Below are 24,417 nucleotides of genomic sequence, written 5' to 3' on the forward strand. Positions count from 1 at the left end.
CACCGTTTAGATATTATTAAAATTTTATTATACTCATTCTGCTTCAGTGTAGTGCAAGATTAGCAGAAAGACACTCAAATTGCTTTGGTGCTGTACGCTCTGCCATGTTTATGATGATTTATTCAATTAATGTCATCTTCTTCTCTCCTTCACGCTCACTTTCATTCTTTCTATGGTTGGAAAACAAAGTTACGTCGATCTCTTGCTACAAGCTAGTGCTAGCGAGTGAGACCAGATGTTTTGGTCGGATCTTACTTAGTTCACTGTGACGTTTGCTACGCCAACTAATGACGGGGATGCTATTAACTCAAATTTTTGCTTGCAACATAAAGCATAACAATTAGCCCAGAGACACTTCTCACCTCAAAATACTCTTAAGAGGAGGTACTACTGTATATTTTATCGTAGCAACCACATGACTGCAAATTGTTGATTTTCTGGGACTACTTTTGTTTATGCGCGTGTGCTCCCTACGTGTACCTGTGGACGAGACAGCGGTGAGTGACGAGCCTGAAAACCAATTTTATTCCATACGAATAAACATTTTAAAATATTAAATTTTGTATTTATTTAGTAAATGTTTTGGTATCCTAGAGCATTCAAAGTTAATTTCACCGGAACTTAGGGAGCAAGCCCAACTCCTGAAAAACAACCCCACACCATAATTCCTCCTCCACCAAATTTCACACTCGGCACAATGTAGTCCGAAATGTACTGTTCTCCTGGCAAGCTCATATATCAACATTTATTAGCCGCACCGGACTATAAGCGGCAGATATACACTATATTGCCAAAAAGTATTTGGCCACTTGCCTTGACTTGAACTTGAAGTGCCATCCCATTCCTAAACCATAGTGTTCAGTATGATGTGGCTCCACCTTTTGCAGCTTTTACAGCTTCAACTCTTCTAAGAAGGCTGTCCACAAGATTGCGGAGGAACCTTATAGGAATTTTTTATCATTCTTCCAAAAGCGCATTGGTGAGGTCACACACTGCTGTTGGTCGAGAAAGCCTGGCTCTCAGTCTCCGTTCTAATTAATCCCAAAGGTGTTCTATCGGGTTCAGGTCAGGACTCTGTGCAGGCCAGTCAAGTTCATCCACACCAGACTCTGTCATCCATGTCTTTATGGACCTTGCTTTGTGTACTGGTGCACAGGAAGAGGAAGAGGCCCTCTCCAAACTGTTCCCACAAGGTTAGGAGCATGGAATTGTCCAAAAGGTTTTGGTATCCTGGAGCATTCAAAGTTCATTTCACCGTAACTAAAGGACCAAGCCCAACTCCTGAAAAACAACCCCACACCATAATTCTTCCTCCACCAAATTTCACACTCGGCACAATGCAGTCCGAAATGTACTGTTCTCCTGGCAACCTCCGAACTAACCCAGACTGGTCCATCAGATTTCCAGATGGAAAAGCGGGATTCATCAGTCCACAGAACGCGTTTCCACTGCTCTAGAGTCCAGTTGCAACGTGCTTTACACCACTGCATTCGATGCTTTGCATTGGACTTGGTGATGTATGGCTTAGATGAAGCTGCTCGGCCATGGAAACCCATTCCATTCAGCTCTCTGCGTACTGCACGTGGGCTAATTGGAAGGTCACATGAAGTTTGGAGCTATGTAGCAACTGACTTTGCAAAAATCTTTGCACTATGCGTTTCAGCATGCGCTGACCCCTATCTGTCAGTTTACATGGCCTACCACTTAATGGCTGACTTGCTGTTGTTCCCAAACTTTTCACTCTTCTTATAATAAAGTTGACTTTGGAATATTTAGGAGCAAGGAAATTTCACGACTATATTTGTTGCACAAGTAGCAGCCTATGACAGTTCCTTGCTGGAAATCACTGAGCCCATTCTTTCACAAATGTTTGTAGAAACAGTCTTCATGCCTAAGTGCTTGATTTTATACACCGAGCCAAGGGATTAGGACACCTGATTCTCATCATTTGGATGAGTGGCCAAATACTTTTAGCAAATTAGTGTATATAGTAACTGCTTATTTTTTTCTAATTTATTTAAATAAATAAGGAACAAGCTATCTACAAACCCTATTAACAGTGAACTTTAAATATTCAACAAGACAAACAAAAAACTTTATTGATTTAACTATTAATTTTTTTATTCCTACTGTACTTGTAAACACTTTTTAAACTTGTATAGGCCTACATGTGAAATACGTGTCGTGAATCTATCACTATGTACGGAGACAATGAGATGAAGGGGTAATATTGAATAAGCTATGCTTCTTCCTACTCCTTTTCAGGCAATTTAAATTGTGCAATAGCTGAGGAAACTAAATTATGTGACTTAAATGAAAAAAACCTTACACCATTGTAAACTACAAGTACGTGATTGTGCATACAAATTGAGAGTTTTGATGCTTTTCATGTGAGCATCTTTCCATTTCCATGCACTTTTTCCACCCGACCGTTCTTCCCCCTTGCTGGCTTTTGTGTCCGTGCCTCAGCAGATTGAGGCGCCTGTTGGGCGGATGTAAGGCGATGCCTTCAGTTGGCAGCTGCTGCTGGCCCCTCGACCCAAACACAATTAGCCGGGGGAATTAAGGGCCCTTATCCAAAGAAAGCGACAGGTGTTGGCCTGGGCCTGCTGCACGATGAGTTTCTTCTCCCTCTTATTTGTTGACTTGCGCCCAACAATATTCCCACCTTGTCTGCTGCTGCTGTAACGCAAGTCGACAACATTTGCTTGTTTTGCCTTTTACTTTCTACGTCAGTGGGGACCAAAGTCCGGCCCGGGGGTAGGTTGGGGCTGCAGTTCATTTTTTGTTAGCCCACAATAATTTTCAAAAACATTTAAAAAACTAATGTGGCCTGTTTGAACCATTATGAAGGGTGATGAAAACCCCTAAATAACAAGTCAATAGAAATGTAGCTGTAAAAAAAATTATATAGATTTAATACTAATTGCAATACAACTGTAAGTTATTCAACTTTTTAATAAAAAAAAGGCCCAATTATTTGTAAGCCCACCGTAATTTTTAAAAACATTGAAAATATGACGTGGCCTGCATTGAACCATTATGAAGGGTGATGAAAATCCCAAAATAAAAAGTCAATAGAAACGTATCTGTAAAAAATATCTATAGATGTAATACTAATTGCAATAAAATTGCAAGTTAATCAACTTTTAAGTAAAAAAAAAAACACTATTTTTTTGTAAGACCACAGTAATTTTTAAAAACATTAAAAAATATATCGTGGCCTGCATTGAACCATTACGAAGGGTGATGAAAAACCTTAAATAAAAAGTCATTAGAAACATTGCTGTAAAAAAATGTATATAGATCCATCCATTCATCCATTTATCTACCGCTTATTCCCTTTCGGGGTTTGCGTGGGGCGCTGGCGCCTTTCTCAGCTGCAATCGGGCGATTTAATACTAATTTCAATAAAAATGTAAGTTATTCAACTTTTTAAGTACAAAAAAAAACACTTTTTTTGTAAGCCCACAGTAATTTTTAAAAACATTAAAAAAAAACAAGGTGGCCTGCATTGAACCATTATGAAGGGTGATAAAAGATCGTAAATATAAGGTCAAGAGAAACATAGCTGTAAAAAAGGTATATCGATGTAATAATAATTGCAATAAAATTGTAAGTTATTCAACTTTTTAAGTAAAAGAAACCCTAGTTTTTGGTAAGCCCAAAGACTGTGGGCTTACAAAAAAATAGTTGTTTTTACTTGAAAAAAATTACTGTGGGCCACGGCAATTTTTAAAAACATTAAAAAAATTAAAGTGGCCTGTATTGAACCATTATGAAGGGTGATGAAAACCCCTAAATAAAAAGTCAACAGAAACATTGCTGTAAAAAAATGTATATAAATTAGGGCTGGGCAACGATTAAAAATTTTAATCGAAGTTAATCGCACTATTTCTCCGATTAATCGCGATTAACTGCATTGTATACGCAAAGCCCAATAATGAATTCAAAAGTAGTGTGTAGTGCACCTTTATTGGAATATTCTCCCACATGAACATAAACGCCAAAACATTTGTTGTGCAAACACAATTTAAATCAGTCCTTGTTAAACAGTAGCAGTTAAATAGCATATTTTATGAAAATCAACTCAAAAAATGTAAATGCAAACATTTAAGCTTATTGCCACTGCCAGGGTATTTAAGTTATCCTGTTTGTTGTGGAAAATAAATATAATCTACATACAAATCTCTGAGCCACAATCATAACATCTGAACAGGCAATTTCTGAGGTAACAGCAGAAACATTTTTTTTTATCAGGGATCTTATGTTTAAAAAACCTATATTATAGGTAGTGGGCTGTTTTCGGGAATTTTTGATCAAATTATCCGTAGTAGCAATATTAATAATGTTGTGTTTATTCTGCGTAGTGCACTTAAAATAATTATGACCATATCTAGGAATTGATATGATGGGAATTTTCCGATTGTTTTCTTGGTGCTTTGATCAACTGAACGCATCATATACATGGTACTATATTGTGATATTATGAGCCAGGGAAAAAAAGAACTACCCTACCCAGCATGCAGCAGGAGTGACGAGCATGCGCGGTATCCCGGTATAGGTTGTGTCGCCATGACGGCATCTTGTATGTTGTGATATGCACGCTCTGAAAGTAAACATTAAGAACTCAGCCAACAATCCTGGTCTGCATTATTCATAAATAGACAGACAACACATATACTCCACTGCTTCACAGGCCGCTGGATGTAGCCGGCAAAGTATTCCCATGCTAGCTAGCCGGTCTAGCAAGCACGCGTCATTCAGTCTAAAACCGCCCGATCTATCCACATTCAGAATTGTCTGGCGGTCGTAAGTGATCCCGGAGTGACCACGCTGTAAGCCAGCCATGAAATTTGCAGAATTGTCCGGTATTTTTGCCAAATGTTCCATCTTTACCAAGAGGCCCTTGACGCCGAAGAACATCCGGGCGATGCCATCTTGTTAAGAAAAGGCGTTAACAAAATAAAAGCATGTAAACAACATACGCAAATGTGCGATAAAATAATTGTCGGCGTTAATAGATTGATGAGTTAACTCGTAATTAACGCGTTAATTTGCCCACCCCTAATATAAATGTAATACTAATTGCAAAATAATTGTAAGTTATTCAACTTTTAAAGTAAAAAAAACAATTTTTTTGTAAGCCCACAGTAATTTTTAAAAACATAAAAAAAATGTGGCCTGCATTGAACCATTATGAAGGGTGATGAAAAACTCTAAATAAAAAAATCAATAGAAACGTAGTGGTAAAAAATGTATATAGATGAAATACTATTTGCAATAAAATTGTAAGTCATTCAACTTTTTAAGTAAAAAAAAACAACACATTTTTTGTAAGCCCACAGTAATTTTCAAAAACATAAAAAAAAATAACTTGGCCTGCATTGAACCATTATGAAGGGTGATGAAAAACCCTAAATAAAAAGTCAATAGAAACATAGCTGTAAAAAATGTATATAGATTTAATAATAATTGCAATAAAATTGTAAGTTATTCAACTTTTTAAATAAAAAAAAAAACATATTTTTTGTAAGCCCACAATAATTCTTAAAAACATAAAAAATATAATGTGGCCTGCATTGAACAATTATGAAGAGTGATGAAAAACCGTAAATAAAAAGTCAATAGAAACGTAGCTGTAAAAAATGTATATAGATTTAATACTAATTGCAATGAAATTGTAAGTTATTCAACTTTTTAAGTAAAAATAAAAACAAACAAAAAAAAAACAGTAGTCTACTATCTTTGATTATAATGACGTTTAATTCAGAAATTAGGTCAGTTTTTAAACTTAATGAAATATATTAATTACATTATTAAAATTTTGATCACAAGCACTTGGAAATAAAAATATATTTAATGTATTAAAATTTGGCCCAAAAAAAGGCTGTGATAAAAAAAAAATTATAATAATAATTCGTGGTAATTTCATCAATTTGTAGATTGGGAAAAAAAAGTAATTTATTTTCCAGATTATATTTGACTTCATCCCCAAAAATGTGTTGTTATTAATGTTGTGCAATACATTGTTATGCAAATGACCATCAGTTGTGCATGCTTGAGGAAACAAATTCACTACTGTACTGTTTTACGCGCGTCATCCCACAAGACGTCCTTTTTTTTTTTTTTTTTACTGCTACAAATGAAGGATGCGTCTCAGACCTTTGAAGTGAAATAGCTTTGGCACCTCACCCCCCTCCAGATCTCAGCTCCATGTCTTTAATGGTGTGGCCTGGGAGCAGCTGTCCCGACCAGCCTTTGTTGGAGGGCTGGATGAGGGACCAGGCATCCCCCTCTGTCTGTCTCTAGCTGCCTGGCTGCATGACGGGGGCCACTCATAACGTCCACAATGGAGCAGAATGGGCCATATGTACATCTTTGGAACACATTGAGAACACAGTCATGTTAGTATGGGGACCCCATAGTCACACTAACACAGTGACTGTCGTTTGGACAAAACATCTTAAATATATATCTAAACATGGGAAAAATCAATGGCGTTATTGTGAAATAACGTGTTGTTGTTCCTTTTATTCCCGTTATAACTGTTCCTAAAAGAGCCGTCAGACTGTTCAACATGCCTGTAAACAAAAACCCAGACTTTCAGTGTGATGTTTATTTACAAATATAATAATGTATTTGTAACTCTTGATATGTGTCCGGAAAGTATTCACAGCATTTTACTTTTTACAGATTTTGTTATGTTACAGCCTTATTCCAAAATGGAAGAAAAAAAAGCTTTTTCCTCAAAATTCGACACACAATACCCCATAATTACACTGTGAAAATGTTTGAAGCTCAAAAGTGAGCTCAGAACATACTTGCCAACCCTCCCGGATTTTTCGGGAGACTGCCGAAATTCAGCGACTCTCCCGAAAAACCTCCCAGGACGAATTTTCTCCTGAAAATCTCCCGAAATTCAGGCGAAGCTGGAGGCCTTGCCTCCTCCACCTCAATGCGGACTAGAGTGACGTGTACGAAGACAAGTCTGCCCAATGACGTTATGACTGTAGAATGATCGAGGGCGAGGTCTTGGTTTCTTATGTGGGTTTATTGTTAGGCAGTTTCATTATCGTCCTCCCAGCGCGGAAAAACAACACAAAACACCAGCAGTCCGAATTCGTCTACCTAAAGCAGTTCGTCTGCCAAACAGCAATGTGTGGTGACACTCTTAAACAGGACAATACTGCCATCTAGTGTACATGCATATGGTTAGAAAAACAAGGATGGAATATTCAACCCTCAACTCAACAATGAGTAGATGAGTGTTGTGTGTGTAAATGTGTAAATAAATGAACACTGAAATTCAAGTATTTATTTTATATATATCTATATATATATACATATATATATATATATATATATATGTATATATATATATATATATATGTATATATATATATATATACATATATATATATATATATATACATATATATATATATATATATATATATATATATATATATACATATATATGTATATATATATAATAAAATAAATATATAGCTAGAATTCACTGAAAATCAAATATTTCTTATATATATATATATATATATATAAATTAAATACTTGACTTGGTGAATCTATGAATCTAGCGGTAAATATACTCCTCACCTCTTAACCACGCCCCAACCACACCCCGCCCCCGACCCAACCACGCCCCCCACCCCACCCCCCGAAATCGGAGGTCTCAAGGTTGGCAAGTATTAGAGATACGCGGATAGGCAATTATATTATCCGCAACCGCGTCACCAAAGTCGTCATCCACCCGCCGTTCACCCGAACCAACATTTTATCTGAAATACATCAGAGGTTGGAAACCTTTACCACTCACACAGCTATTTAAACCCGTTTCACAGAGTAACGAAGACAATTGGAGTCGCTAAAGTTCTCGCGATTATCCAATTGGCGTTCATCCTGATGACAAGGATATGGGCGTGCTGTGAAGCCATTGCATTTGACATCTTCAACAACATGTACACACCGATTGTTAGTACAGCAACATGTTGTGTGCAGCTTCCGCAATCACACGTACAAGATTGAAAGGCATACTAGGTGACACAGAGTACACTGATGGCTGTGATATAAACAACTTTAACATTTACTAATATGCGCCGCGCTGTGAAGCCACACCAAACAAGATTGACAAACACATTTCGGGAGAACATCCTCAAAGTAACACAACATAAACGCAACACAACAAATACCCAGAATCCTTTATATCTGTGACACTTCCTGAATATATTTTCCCCCATCGCGCCCCCAACCCCGCCCACCTTACTGACGCACGGGGTGGGGTGGCGGGGTTTTCTGCTAGCGGGTTGTATACAATAGTCAGGAAGTGTTATGGATACAAAGGATTCTGGGTATTTGTTGTGTTGCGTTTATGTTGTGTTACTGGGAGGAAGTCCTCCCGAAATGTGTTTGTCAATCTTGTTTGGTGTGGCTTCACAGCGTGGCGCATATTACTAAGAGTGTTAAAATGTTTTATATCACAACCATTAGTGTACTCTGTGTCACCCAGTATGCCTTGCAGTCGTGTGCGTGTTGCTGCGGAAACCACACACAACATGTTGCTAGACTGACAAGCAGATCATACATGCTGTAGAGGGCGACAAAGTCAATGACTTCATAGCACGCCTTAATACTTATTATCTGGGTGACTGCCGGTAGTCATTCTAGAGAATATTAGCGTTTCCTATTGTCTTCTTCGCTTTGTGACACGGGTCTTAAATGGCTCTTTGAATGGCAAAGGATACCGATCCCAGAACCATGTATATCAAATATTTCCGGATGATTCAACCGCCACCCGCCGGAATCTAATTAAAATCTATTTTTTCGTCATGTCACCCGCCCGACCAGTGGTTTATCCACGGACTCCACGGATGAGACCGCAAACCGCGCATCTCTAGCAAGTATGGCTAAAAAGCATCATGTTTCAACTGAACATCCTTGAAATGTTCCTACAACTTAATTAGAGTCCCCCTGTGGTAAATTCAGTTGTTTGGACATGATTTGGAAAGGTAGCCACCTGTCTACATACACACCCTAAGCACACAGCCAATATATCAGAGGAAAGGCTTTGGACAATTCTGTAAATGTGCTTGAAAGGCCCAGCCAGAACCCAGACTTGAATCTGATTGAGGGAGACCTGAAATTGGCTGTGCACCGATGCTTCCCATCCAACTTGACGATAGCTTGAGAGGTGCTGCAAAGAAAAGTACCCAAAGATAGGTGTGCCTAGCTTGTGACGTTGCATTCAAAAATACTTGAGGCTGTAATTACTGCAAAAAGTGCAACAACAAAGTATTGAGCAATGGATTTGAATACTAATGTACATGCGATCTCCTTTGTTTTACATCCATCCATCCATTTACCACGGCTTGTCCATTTTGGGGTTAGTGGGGGGTGCTGAAGCCTAACTCAGCTGCATTTGGGCGGAAGGTGGTGTACACCCTGGACAAGTCGCCATCTCCTCGCAGGGCCAACACAGCTAGACAGACAACATCTACACACACATTCACACACTAGGGCCAATTTAGTGTTGCCAATCAACCTATCCCCAGGTGCATGTCTTTGGAGGTGGGAGGAAGCCAGAGTACCCGGAGGGAACCCACGCATTCACGGGGAGAACATGCAAACTCCACACAGAAAGATCTCGAGCCTGGGATTGAACCCAGGACTGCAGGACCTTCGTATTGTGAGGCAGACGCACCAACCCCTTTGTTGTAACTTTGTTAATCATGCCAGACGTGGCTCTGTCATTCCTCAATTTATTTTCTTTGCACTGCCTATAGTGCAGGGTCACAGTGACCTGGCGCCTATCCCAGCTGACTCCATGTGACAGGTGGACTCAACACTGGACTATGTTTCTGTGGGGACTCAAACCCACGACTGCTGACTGTGAGGCAGACATGTTAACCACAACACCATATTGACCCGAAAGAGTCAACATTTGCAAAAATTCACAAGTAAACGGACGTTCTAATGATTCACAGGTGTCAAACTGAAGGGCCAGTGGCCAGATCTGGCCCGCCACATCATTTTATGTGGACTGCCACGTTATTTTATGTGGCCGGTCTCGTTATTTTATGGGGTCCGGCACATTAATTTGTGGTCTGCTGCCACATGATTATATGTGGTCTGCCACGTTATCATATGTGGTCTGCTGCCACATGATTATATGTGGTCTGGCACATTATTATATTTGGTCTGCCGCCACATGATTATATGTGGTCTGCCACATTATTATATGTGGTCTGCCACAATATTATATGTGGTGTGCCACATTATTATATGTGGTCTGCCACAATATTATATGTGGTCTGCCACATTATTATATTTGGTCTGCCGCCACATGATTATATGTGGTCTGCTGCCTCAATATATTATGTGGTCTGCTGCCATATAATTATACGTTGTCTGCCACGTTATTATATTTGATCTGCCGCCACATGATTATATGTGGTCTGCCACATTATCATATGTGGTCTGCTGCCTCAATATATTGTGTGGTCTGCTGCCAAATGATTATACGTGGTCTGCCACGTTATTATATTTGGTCTGCCGCCACATAATTATATGTGGTCTGCCACGTTATCATATGTGGTCTGCTGCCACAGTAATATATGTGGTCTGCTGCCACATGATTAAATGTGGTCTACTGCCACGATATTATATGTGGTCTGCTGCCACATTATTATATTTGGTCTGCCGCTACATGATTATATGTGGTCTGCTGCCACAGTATATTATGTGGTCTGCTGCCACATGATTATATGTGGTCTGCCACATTATCATATTTGGTCTGCCGCCACATTATCATAGGTGGTCTGCTGCCACGTTATTGTATGTGGTCTGCTGCCACATTATTATATGTGGTCTGCCACATGATTACATGTGGTCCGCCACATTATTATATGTGGTCTGCCACATGATTATATGTGGTCTGCCACTATATTAAATGTGGTCTGCCACTATATTAAATGTGGTCTGCCACATTATTATATGTGGTCTACCACTATATTATATGTGGTCTGCCACGTTATTATACGTGGTCTGCCACATTATTATATGTGGTCTGCTGTCACATTATTATATGTGATCTCTCACATTATCATATGTGGTCTGTCACTATATTATATGTGGTCTGCCACATTATCATATGTGATCTCTCACATTATCATATGTGGTCTGTCACTATATTATATGTGGTCTGCCACAATATTATATGTGATCTGCTACATTATTATATGTGGTCTGCTGCCACATCATATGTGGTCTGCCGCCACATCATATGTGGTCTGCCACATTATTATATGTGGTTTGCCACATATAAACAAAGTGGTATGCCACAATATTATATGTGATCTAGCACTTTATTATATGTGGTCTGCCACATTATTATATGTGGTCTCTCACTTTATTAAATGTGGTCTGCTGCCACAATATTATATGTGGTCTGCCACATTATTATGTGTGCTCTGCCACATTATTACATGTGATCTGCCACGTTATTATATGTGGTCTTCCGCATGATTCTATGTGGTCTGCCGCATGATTTTATGTGGTCTGCCACATTATTATGTGTGCTCTGCCACATTATTATGTGTGCTCTGCCACATTATTATGTGTGTTCTGCCGCATGATTTTATGTGGTCTGCCACATGATTATATGTGGTCTGCCACATTATTATGTGTGGTCTGCCGCGTGATTTTATGTGGTCTGCCACATTATTATATGTGGTCTGCCACATTATTACTTGTCATCTGCCACATTATTATATGTGGTCTGCCGCTTGATTTTATATGGTCTGCCACATTATCATATGTTTTCTGCCACATGATTTTATGTGGTCTGCCGCATTATTATGTGCGTTCTGCCACATTATTATGTGTGTTCTGCCGCATGATTTTATGTGGTCTGCCACGTGATTATATGTGGTCTGCCACATTATTATGTCTGGTCTGCCGCATGATTTTATGTGGTCTGCCACGTGATTATATGTGGTCTGCCACATTATTACTTGTCATCTGCCACATTATTATATGTGGTCTGCCGCTTGATTTTATATGGTCTGCCACATTATTATATGTGTTCTGCCACGTGATTTTATGTGGTCTGCCGCATGATTTTATGTGGCCTGCCACATTATTATGTGCGTTCTGCCACATTATTATGTGTGTTCTGCCGCATGATTTTATGTGGTCTGCCACATTATCATATGTGGTCTGCCACATTATTATGTGTGTTCTGCCGCATGATTTTATGTGGTGTGCCACATTATTATATGTCATCTGCCACATTATTATATGTGATCTGCCACATTATTATATGTGTTCTGCCACATGATTTTATGTGGTCTTCCACATTATTATATGTGGTCTGCTGCCACATTATTCTATGTGGTCTGCCGCGTTATTATATGTGGTCAGCCACAACATTATATGTGGTCCCTCACATTATTGTATGTGATCTGCATAATCTTATTTCGTTTGCCACTTTATTCTAAATGGCCCGCCTTGTCATTTATTGTGGTCCACCACATTATTGTAAGCTATTCACCACTTCATTTAAAGTACGTGGTCTGCCACAATATTTTATTTGGCCTGCCACATAATTTGAGCTTAAGTGGTCCGCACCGTCATTTTATATGGTCCGTCACATCATTCAAGGTCAAGGTTCATTTATATGTGGTACGCCACATCTCTTTACTGGGTCCACCAAATCCATTTATGTGGCCTGCCACATCATTTTTGTGGTCCGCCAGATCATTTGATTTGATTTGCCACTTTATTTTATGTGTCCCGCAGCGTGATTTTATGTGTGGTCCGCCACATCATTTTATGTGGTCCACTAATTATTTTAAGCCACCTGCCGCATCATTTCAGTGGTCCGCCACATAATTTTATTTGCTCTGCCAAATTATATTATGTGGGCAGCCACATTATTTGATTTGATTGGTCACCTTATTTTAAGTGGAACGCCCCATCATTATGTGGTTCGCCACTTTATCGCCACTTTATTTGACGTGGCCTGCCATGTAATTTTATTTAGTCAGCCACATCCTTTCTATGTGGTCCACCCCATTATTTTAAGTGGGATGCTCCATCGTTTATGTGGTCTGCTTGGTAATTTCACGTGGTCCACCACATCATTCAGGTCATTGGTGTCCAAAGTACGGCCCGGGGGCCATTTGCGGCCTGCAGCAAATATTTTAACGTCCCTTCACACATTCTCGAAATACCGTTAAAACAAACATTCTAAATAACTAATACAAATACAAGTAACAGGAAAAAGTTTACATGTTGGCGCTAAAAACTCGGGATGCACAATGTATTTTTTTTTTAAAGTCGATACCGATAACTTCCTGCTTCTCAGGAATGATACCTATAGCCTGTTACCTTATTTATATGTATTTTTTAATAAAGTTGTTTTATTAATAAGTACCATATTTTTGGGATTATAAAGTCCACTTAAAATCCTTTAATTTTCTCAAAAAAAGACAGTGCGCCTCATAACCCAGTGCGCCTAATGTTCGGCATAATTCTGGTTGTGCTTACTGACCTCGAAGCAATTTTATTTGGTACGTGGTCTAATGATAAGTGTGACCAATTGATGGCAGTCATACATAAGATATACATGTAGACGGCAATATGATGGCAGTAAACAACATCAAAACTTTAAAAGTTCCATTGAGAATATGGAACATTACACACGGCGCTCAAAAATCTGTCAAAATGTTTTTAGTACGACTTTGGTAAGCTATGAAGCCACACCGCTTGATGGATTGTCGGCGCATGAAACATACGAGTCTTATTATGGTGTGTGTTTAAGGACTGCAAAATGGCACCTATTAGCAGACATATTATCTGGCGTTTTGTTTTGCAATATTATAGAAAACCAACTTTTCTTACCTTCTGGTACCCTCTAATGTGTATTTGGGATCTACATAAGCCCTGAAAACGTGCGCGCATCTGCAATTGTAGTCCATGACGACACCGTAGTCTTTTCCCCCACCTTCTTATGTGGCATTCATCTTTTGCTGTTGCCATTTGTAACATAAAGTAGTGTAAAGTTCTTACTTATATCTGTCAGTACATGAGCTATCAGAGCGCTAAAAACTGTAGTGGGTTTACATTATTCACCCACGGAACTTTAGTTATCAGAGGGTTTGGGTCGGACGTTTTTTTACGGGACACATACGGGACGGCGTGGCGCAGTGGGAGAGTGGCTGTACGCAACACGAGGGTTCCTGGTTTAGTCCCCACCTAGTACCAACCTCGTCACGTCCGTTGTGTCCTGACCAAGACACTTCACCCTTGCTCCTGATGGGTGCTGGTTAGCGCCTTGCACGGCAGCTCCCTCCATCAGTGTGTGAAAGTGTGTGTGAATGGGTAAATGTGGAAGTCGTGTCAAAGTGCTTTGAGTACCTTGAAGGTAGAAAAGCGCTATACAAGTAAAACCCATTTATCATTTATTTACATTTATGTTGTTGATGTTGCATTTGAGCCACAGATGAGAATATGCTGCTTCGTTACTGATTTAAGGAAAGTCAGAATGTCATTAAAACAGTTAGCTCCGTCTTTTGACACTTCTTCCACTCCCGTCCTTGCACGCTACACCGCTACAACAAAGATGACGGGGAGAGAAGACGCTGTCGAAGGTGAACCGCATAAATAAGACCGCCCACAAATCCTGAAGAGACGCTCAGAAAGCTACTAGTTAAAAAATTAAAATACCTATGATTGTCACACACACACTAGGTGTGGCAAAATTATTCTCTGCATTTGACCCATCACCTTTGATCACCCCCTGGAAAATGGTCTGTTAAACATAATCTATGCAACACTTGCACCAAAGAACCACCATTACATGTTATGTGGACCACAAGATAGTGTTTTAAAAAAAAAAAAAAATCATACTATGACCCCTTTATTGCGTTTTATAATACGGTGCGCATTTTGTATGAAAAAAGACCTGTATGGACCCGTTCATTGGGGGTGTGCCTTTTAATCCGGTGCGCCGTATGGTCCGAAAAATACGGTAGTAAAAAAAGGGAATAAAGGCATAACCTAAGGATAAAAAGTGAAAATGTCACTGCTAATCACACACATTTGACCGATTGAAACATAACAAAATAGAGGCAAGCATCCCTCAGTGTTAAACAGGACACGTTTATTATCACTGTTGTTAATGCAGGATCAGACATGAAAACCTATGCAATGCAAAGAGAGAAGAACAAGAACAGGAACAGAGCATACATTATAATACCCAATAAATATCATGTTAATAATAAATACATGAAAGATTAATAGGCGCCTTCTACAAGCAGGCTACGACAAGTCAACTTCGGAGGGAAGTACTGAGCAGAGGTCTGTGTAGAATCAGTGGAGCATGTCTACTGTACAACAATGATGACCGGAACAAAATGTTTGTCTTCTGAGCAGCATATCTATAAGATACATAGCAGACCACGGCCTAACGTGGAATTGAGAGCTTCACCAGGGCCTCCACATATCCAGCGTCCCTAAGTGGGAGCTGTGGAGCACTGCCCTCTCTTGACGGGGCTCCCTCAGGTCTCCCCTGACGGGGCTGCCCTGACCCGCCAGAATTGGGACATCGGGTCTCGGGGTGGGCTGGAGAGGGCTCTCTTCAGTGGACCTGGGCAGGGACATGAGCAGGTGGTTGAGCAGGCGGGAGCCAAGAGTCTTGTCCATCCAGTCGCATGTGAGGAGCATGTTGTGCACCTCATGCATGCACCGGATGTACCCTGTGCTGTATTTCTGCTGGGCCTCCAGGGGATCTGCAAGGGAGGGACAGCGAGGTAATGTGTGCAATAGGGACCTCTGGTGGTGAAAAAGAAACGTACACACAGTTTAAAAAGGACCCCCCCCCTCCCCCCGACAATTGTTTTTCCAACTAACAGCTTACAAATGTAAATTTACAGAAGCTCTTATTGGGAGATTGCCTTATCTTGCTGAATATTAGTACGGTATGTGGAAAGTAGCAAACTTAAATGCAATGGAACCCATTATGTCGACACCATACAAAAGCAGTTACATAACCAAAACCAACCAACGTTTGCATGCTTTTGACTTTTGCCAGAGAAAGCCAGAAATTGAATACAAGTGAGGCCCCCACGACCGCTTGACTGACTCGATCGACACAAGCGGTTTTCAACATAACCGTTACCAAAACCAAACGTTGTTTGCCTATTGACTTGTGAGTTTTGTCAGAGATAGAGAGAAATAGAATTACAATGTTGAGGTCCCTTCAAGTGGCTGACTGACATCGACAGATGCGTTTGTCGACATAAACTAAACCAATCATTATGTTTGCATTTACTGTTGACTTTCGCGAGAGACACCCATAAACAGAATTACAATGGAACTTGCTTATGGTGAGGCCTTTGAATGGCTGACTGGCATTGTCGACCTAAGCAGTTGTCAACATAACCGTTTCCTAAACCAAATGTTGTTTGATTATTGACTTGTGAGTTTTGTCCGCGATAGAGAGAAATAGATTTACAATGTTGAGGTCCCTTCAAGTGGCTGACTGACATCGACAGAAGCAGTTGTCGACATAACCAAAACCAGTCATTGTGTTAGCATTCACTGTTGACTTTCGCTGTAGACACCCATTAGTGGAAGTACATTGGAACTTGCTTATGGTGAGGCCTTCGACTGGCTGACTGACGTTGTCGACCAAAGCGGTTGTCGACATAAGCGTTATCCAAACCAAACGCTGTTTGCCTATTGACTTGTGAGTTTTGTCAGAGATAGAAATATAATTACAATGTTGAGGTCCCTTCAAGTGGCTGACTGACATCGACAGAAGCGTTTGTCGACATAGACAAAACCAATCATTGTGTTTGCATTTACTGTTGACTTTCGCGAGAGACACCCATAAACAATTACAATGGAACTTGCTTATGGTGAGGCCTTTGACTGGCTGACTGGCATTGTCGACCTAAGCGGTTGTCAACATAACCGTTACTTAAACCAAACGTTGTTTGCCTATTGACTTGTGAGTTTTGTCAGAGATAGAGAGAAATAGATTTACAATATTGAGGTCCCTTCAAGTGGCTGACTGACATCGACAGAAGCGGTTGTTGACATAACCGAAACCAGTCATTGTGTTCACATTTACTGTTGACTTTCGCTTGAGACACCCATAAATAGAAATACAATGGAACTTGCTTATGGTGAGGCCTTCGACTGGCTGACTGACGTTGTCAACCTTAGCGGTTGTCAACATAACCGTTACCAAACCCATACGCTGTGTGCCTATTGACTTGTGAGTTTTGTCAGAGATGGAGAGAAATATAATGACAATGGAACCCGTTTAAGTTATGGTGCTTCCGAATGGCTTACTGATATCAACATAAGCGGTTGCCGAAGTAAAAATAACCAATCATTGTTTCCGGATTTACTTTTGACTTTAGCCGGAGACATCCTGAAATAGAATTACAATGGAACTTGCCCATGTTTAAGCTGCTTCAACAGGATGACTGATGTCGACGACATAAGCGACTGTCAACATAACCGTAACCAAAACCAGACATTGGTTGCACATTTACTTGTGACCTTCACCAGAGACACCCAGAAATAGAATTACAATGGAACCTGTTTATGGTGAGGCGCCTCCGACTGGCTGACTGATGTCATCAACATCAGTGATTGTCAACATAACCGTGACTCAAACCAAACATTGTTTGCACATATACTTTCGTTAGAGACAGCCAGAAATATAATTAAAGCAGAACCAGCTTATCTTAAGCTCCTTCCAGGTGGCTGACTGACATTGACATAAGCGACCGTCGACATAACCAAAACCAAACATTGTTTGCACTTGTGCTTGTGACTTTTGCCAAAGACACCCAGAAATAGAATTACAGTTGAACCCGCTTATGTTGTTGATGCCCGTCCGACTGGCTGACTGATGTTGTCGACATAAGCGGTGGTCAACATAGTGTAACTGAAACCGAAACCAACCATTGTTTGCAAATGTATTCGTGACCTCTGCCAGAAATGTAAGATTTTAGGGACTTTTTTCAACTTTTGGCATGCTTTTCCGCCATTTTGTGCATGTTTTTATTTTTATTCTATGATTTTTCATACTCTAACAAAGCTTGTAATTTAGTTCTATGTCTTGACTACAACAATAATGCTTTCTTACATACACAAATGTTTATTTCAGTCGCTAACAATCTAACAACAAAATATACAGTCACGGTCAAAAGTTTACATACACTTGTAAAGAACATAATGTCATGACTGTCTTGACTTTGCAATACTTCCTACAACTCTTATTTTTTGTGATAGAGTGATTGGAGCACATACTTGTTTGTCACAAGCAGCCAAACAGCTAAGTTTTTGTTTCATCACATGGTCAAAGATAAGACTCTCTGGAGGAAGGTTCTGTGGTCAGATGAAACAAAAAGTGAGCTGTTTGGCCACAATACCCAGAAATATGTTTGGAGGAGAAAAGGTATGGCCTTAAATTCCAGGAACACCACACCTACCGTCAAGTATGGTGGTGGTAATATTATGCTTTGGGCCTGGAACTGGTGCTTTACAGAGAGTAAATGAGACAGTGAAAAAGGAAGATTACCTCCAAATTCTTCAGGATAACCTAAAATCATCAGCCCGGAGGTTGGGTCTTGGGCGCAATTGGGTGTTCCGACATGACAATGACCCCAAACACCCGTCAAAAGTGGTAAAGGAATGGCTAAATTAAACTAGAATTAAGGTTTTAGAATGGCCTTCCCAAAGTCCTGACTTAAATGTGTGGACATTGCTGACGAAACAAGTCCATGTCAGAAAACCAACTATTTAGCTGAACTGCGCCAATTTTGTCAAGAGGAGTGGTCAAAAAATCAACCAGAAGCTTATGGATGGCTACCAAAAGCGCCTTATTGCAGTGAAACTTGCCAAGAACATGCAACCAAATATTAACATTGTTGTATGTATACTTTTGACCCAGCAGATTTGGTCACATTTTCAGTAGACCCATGATAAATTCATTTAAAAAAAAAAAAACAAACTTCATGAATGTTTTTTGTGACCAACAAATATGTGCTCCAATCACTCTATCACAAAAAATAAGAGTTTTAGAAATTATTGGAAAGTCAAGACAGCCATGACATCATGTTCTTTACAAGTGTATTTAAACTTTTGACCATGACTATATATATGTGTATATATACACATTCTGTACACAACAACACTATATAATACATATAAATACACATATATATATACACACTTATATGTATATATATATAAATATATATATATATACATATATATGTATATATATATATATAAATATATATATATATACATATATATGTATATATATACATATATGTATATAAACATATACACACATATATACATACATATACACACACACACACACATATATATATATATATATATATATATATATATATATATATATATATATATATATATATATATATATATATATATATATATAGGTGTATTGTTGCAGCAGAGTACATACAGCCATGCTTTTATTTTGAAGCTTACTTTGCACTGAACGGAAAATCACTGCAAATTTTAATGCTGTGTAAGTATACAGTATTGTTGTTTCACGCTGCATACCAATAATGATGAAATAAACGGAACAATTTTTCATAAAATTGAGACCTTTGGGTGGACAAAAGCCTAATGTTTGACTTGAACGGGCACTTTTTGATAACCAGAAGAACACATGGAACAGCACTTGATGAGTTGGTCAACATAAGCAAGGTGATCCTCACAAATTTCTTACCATTGACTTGATTAAATTGGAGGTTTTGCAGATGTTTCACTGTCATCTCCAGAATGTCCGCTTTCTCAAGTTTGGATTGCTGTTTGGGAGACGAGAGGGACAATTAGTCGACATGCTCGAGTGAGACACGAGGAGGAGCACTCACGTCGAGTCTGAAGGCGTGGATGACGGTCTCTTTCAGCTGATCCAAACAATTGTTTATCCTCTCACGTCGTTTTCGCTCGATCGCCGGCTTCCTCAGCTGGGTGAGAAGAAAAAACAAACATTAATAACATTGGAACGGAATCGACCAGGTGCGACTCAAAGCGGGAAAATCCAGTCGTGCGAGTAGATACCTTCCTCTCCTCTTTTGCACGGTGATTCCCTGCGCCGTGTGCCATTGACGAAGCAGTCATGACGGCGGGTGCGTCCTCCCTGAATCTCAGCGCGCCTCTAGGGCCCTCGGCGCGCTGCACACCTCTTATTTATACCAGCACCATTAGCATGTGAATGCAGCAACTCTCTGGCTGTGGGATTTTCCCACACACTGGGTCCTATCAGTCAAGACTGTCAGGTCACTGCCTCCATTCAGGCAGGCTCACCCTGAGGGGAGGGGGGGGGGGGGAATAGGGGAGCACATGCAACAGATGTCAAACCTGAAACCATGCACTCCCCTGCAGGCCCCCGCCCCTGAAAAGTGCAGCTTCCTGCTCTCCCGAAGAGGAACAAGGGTGTGCAGTTACCGTGTATTTGCCCTGGGGAGGCCCTCAGCCATTTTCTGCAAACCGCTGCTGTTACGTTACACCTGCAGAGAAGCCACGCCTCCAATCCAAAGACACAAAAGGTTAACAAATGGCCTGGGAATAAGGCGGACTGTGTGTATAGGTTCATGGCTTTTAAAGGTTGTTGTTTTTTTCTGTTACGCAAAACCAACTTTTCTTACCTACTGGTCCATGTTATGTGTTTGGGATCTACATAAGTCCCAAATACCGTATTTCCTTGAATTGCTGCCGGGGCACTAATTAATTTAAAACCTCTTCTCACTCCTGCGCTTACCAAAGGCATGCGGTAAAAGTAAGCATGCGCTAATTATTTTAAAATCTCTTCTCACTCCGGCACTTGCCAAAGGCATGCAGTAAAAATTTGAGTGTGATTTAAGGATACCATCACGAAAAGCACTTTTAATAAAAAAAACTTTATTATGGTCTTACCTTTACTTATAAATATAGTCCATTCCAGCTTCTTCTGATCAAAAGCATCGATAACTTGTTTATAGAAGTCTTCCTTATCTTTCTTCAGTTTTAAAAGTCTCTCTGTCTTGATGGAGATCTTCCTTTATTACCTCCTCCAGTACATATCACGTCACTCATGTCACTTCTTCTGCAGCCGAGTAGTCGCAAGAAGGATCACTAGCGCCCTCTACCACCAGGAGGCGGGAGTCATTTGATGACTCATATTTGACAGACGCAGCTACGGTATTCTGACGGTCTCAAGCCGTCGTCTTACGGGTTCCCAGGACCACGAAGGAAGGACATGACTTGAGCAGTTTGACTTTGTTTATTTTTCAATAAACCCTCAGTCCAGGTCGCTCTTCCGCTCCTCCTCTGCGCTCGCTCGCTTGGGCCGGGCTCCAGCGTGCCCTGCCTGTCTGTGGGACTGTCTGCTACCCAGGTATATTAATAAAACATAGCTGCTTACTGTTCTTTTTAGCATACCGGTATTCAAAAGCTTGGACCTTAAATCCTACTGAATAGCTCTTAATCTTCTTCCCTTCATGCGATTTCAAGTTACCGGTATTGAAATCAGCCTCCTCCATTTTGAAATTGATGACAGGGGAAGTGTCACTCGTGACGTCACGAGTTTGACCAGGCGGTAATACTAAGCATGTGCTAATTATTTTGCGAATAAAGTTTTACCCGGCAGTAATTCAAGGCAGGCGCATACTATATTCAAGGAAATACGGTATTTGAAATCAAACCACGGAGGCATTGCGGAGATTTTATAAAACAATCTTGCCTTCCTTCATACTTCCTCCAAGCGAGCCGTTTTGAATTTGCCCCATTGGTGAAGTTTTTCCCAAGTGTGACATCAGCGGATCCATATATGGCAGAGCTTTACCTAAAGTGCTCTGCGCAAGTCCGCCATTGCAGTCTGCACTGAAGTCAATCTGCTCCTTCTTTTTCTCTATCCTCTTGCTGTGGGGCAGACTGGCTTGTACAAACCCTGTTTCCATATAAGTTGGGAAATTGTGTTAGATCTAATCATTTTCAACCCATAATCAGTTGAATATGCTACAAAGACAACATATTTGATGTTCAAACTGATAAACCTTTTTTTTTGTTGCAAATAATCGTTAACTTTAGAATTTGATGCCAGCAACACGTGACAAAGAAGTTGGGAAAGGTGCCAATAAATACCAATAAAGTTGAGGAATGCTCATCAAACACTTGTATGGAACATCTCCCAGGTGTGCAGGCTAATTGGGAACAGTTGGGGGCCATGATTGGGTATAAAAGCAGCTTCCTTTAAATGCTAAGTAATTCACAAACAAGGATGGGGTGAGGGTCACCACTTTGTAAGCAAATTGTCGAACAGTTTTCGAAAAACATTTCTCAAAGAGCTATTGCAAGGAATTTAGGGATTTTACCATCTATGGTCCGTAAAATCATCAAAAAGTTCAGAGAATCTGGAGAAGTCACTGCACGTAAGCGATGATATTACGGACTTTTGATCCCTCAGGCGGTACTGCATCAAAAACCGACATCAGTGTGTAAAGGATATCACCATATGGGCTTATGAACACTACAGTTGGTCGCTACATCTGTAAGTGCAAGTTAAAACTGTACTATGCAAAACTAAACCCATTTATCAACAATATCCTGAAACGCCGCCGTCTTGGCTGGGCCCGAGCTCACCTAAGATGGACTGATGCAAAGTGGAAAAGTGTTTTGTCGTCTGGCGAGTCCACATTTCAAATTATATTTGGAAACTGTGGACGTGGTGTCCTCCGGAACAAAGAGGAAAACAACCATCCGGATTGTTATAGGTGCAAAGTTCAAAAGCCAGCATCTGTAATGGTATGGGGGTGTATTTGTGCCCAAGGCATGGGTAACTTACACATCTGTGAAGGCACCATTAATGCTGAATGGTCCATATAGGTTTTGGAGCAACATATGTTGTCATCCAAGCAATATTTTCATGGACGCCCCTGTTTATTTCAGCAAGACAATGCCAAGCCACGTGTTACAACAGCGTTGCTTCGGAGTAAAAGAGTGCGGGTACTATCCTGGCCCGCCTGCAGTCCAGACCTGTCTCCCATCGAAAATGTGTGGCGCATTATGAAGCGTAAAATTACATAGCGGAGACCCCGGACTGTTGAACGACTGAAGCTCTACATAAAACGAGAATGGGAAAGAATTCCACTTTCAAAGCTTCAACAATTAGTTTCCTCAGTTCCCAAACGTTTATTGAGTGTTGTTAAAAGAAAAGGTGATGTAACACAGTGGTGAACATGCCCTTTCCCAACTACTTTGGCATGTGTTGCAGCCATGAAATTATAAGTTAATTTATATTTGCAAAATAAAATAAAGTTTATGAGTTTGAACATTAACTATCTTGTCTTTGTAGTGCATTCAATTGAATATGGGTGTAAATATGTTTATATTTACACCTAACATAATTTCCCAACTCATATGGAAACGGGGTCGCGGGGGGGCGCTGGCGCCTATCTCAGCTACAATCGGGCCCCGCGACCCCGAAAGGGAATAAGCGGTAGAAAATGGATGGATGGATGGATATGGAAACGGGGTTTGTAGTTATTTCCCCATATTTCTACACCAGGGGTGCCCATTAGGTCGATCGCGATCGACTGGACGATCTTGGAGGGTGTGTCAGTCGATCTCAAGCCAGGCATTAAAAAATATACATAAAAATGAGCAATCATCAATCATACCAAGACTTCACTTTCGTCAGTTGTTTGACATTCTCGGCACCCGAGGATCTTGTGAGATGACGCTGGCTGCTGCAAGCTCATATTTAAGAAAAAAATCACTAACAGGGCGGACGCAGAGAAACACATTTTATTTCTAGAGACTCCGTACCTACTGTCAAAACTCTAAAGACCGACTGCACAGTTCCTGTATTCACCATAAAAGACCTGTTTCATCCTGCCTGTGCTAACAAAATAAGAGTCTCAGAAAGCTAGCGTGTACAAGCTAGCAAGCTACGGAGTTTGATGCCAATGTATTTCTCCCCCGCCCTCAGCGACCGCTTTCTCACTTGCTTGCCCACCCGCACAGTCACTGACGTCACTCACCTGCTGCCAGACATTAAAGGGCCACACACATATGCTACTCTCATAACAAAGTGTTTAAAAACGAGTATGCAAGTTGGACAAATGAGATGCCAAATCCAACCAAAGTGTTTAAAAACGAGTATGCAAGTTGGACAAATGAGATGCCAAATCCAACCACTTTCATGTGGTATTGGACAGAAAGGAGGGACTTTTTTTTTCCTCCATTTGAAAATGCGGACGTTATCAGCACCACTGTCTAATTCCAATCAATGCAAGTCATCAGAATCAAATACACCAACTTATATTCTTGTCTTCATGAAAGAAAGGAATCTAT

General features: G+C 40.3%; 1 protein-coding gene across 1 annotated transcript; it reads right to left on the bottom strand.

Moving 5' to 3' along the window:
* Window positions 1–15,163: 15,163 nt before the first annotated feature.
* her8.2 (hairy-related 8.2) lies at window positions 15,164–20,329 on the bottom strand. The gene is made up of 4 exons (XM_061919476.1): window positions 20,146–20,329; window positions 19,956–20,051; window positions 19,811–19,889; window positions 15,164–15,812 (listed from the first exon to the last, which is right to left on the bottom strand). The coding sequence occupies exons 1-4, from the start codon at window positions 20,203–20,205 to the stop codon at window positions 15,508–15,510; spliced, it is 540 nt and encodes a 179-aa protein (XP_061775460.1). The 5' UTR covers window positions 20,206–20,329; the 3' UTR covers window positions 15,164–15,507.
* Between the last annotated feature and the right edge of the window lie 4,088 nt (window positions 20,330–24,417).

Source organism: Nerophis ophidion, linkage group LG13 (genome assembly GCF_033978795.1).
Source record: "Nerophis ophidion isolate RoL-2023_Sa linkage group LG13, RoL_Noph_v1.0, whole genome shotgun sequence".
NCBI classification, from domain to species: Eukaryota; Metazoa; Chordata; class Actinopteri; order Syngnathiformes; family Syngnathidae; genus Nerophis; species Nerophis ophidion.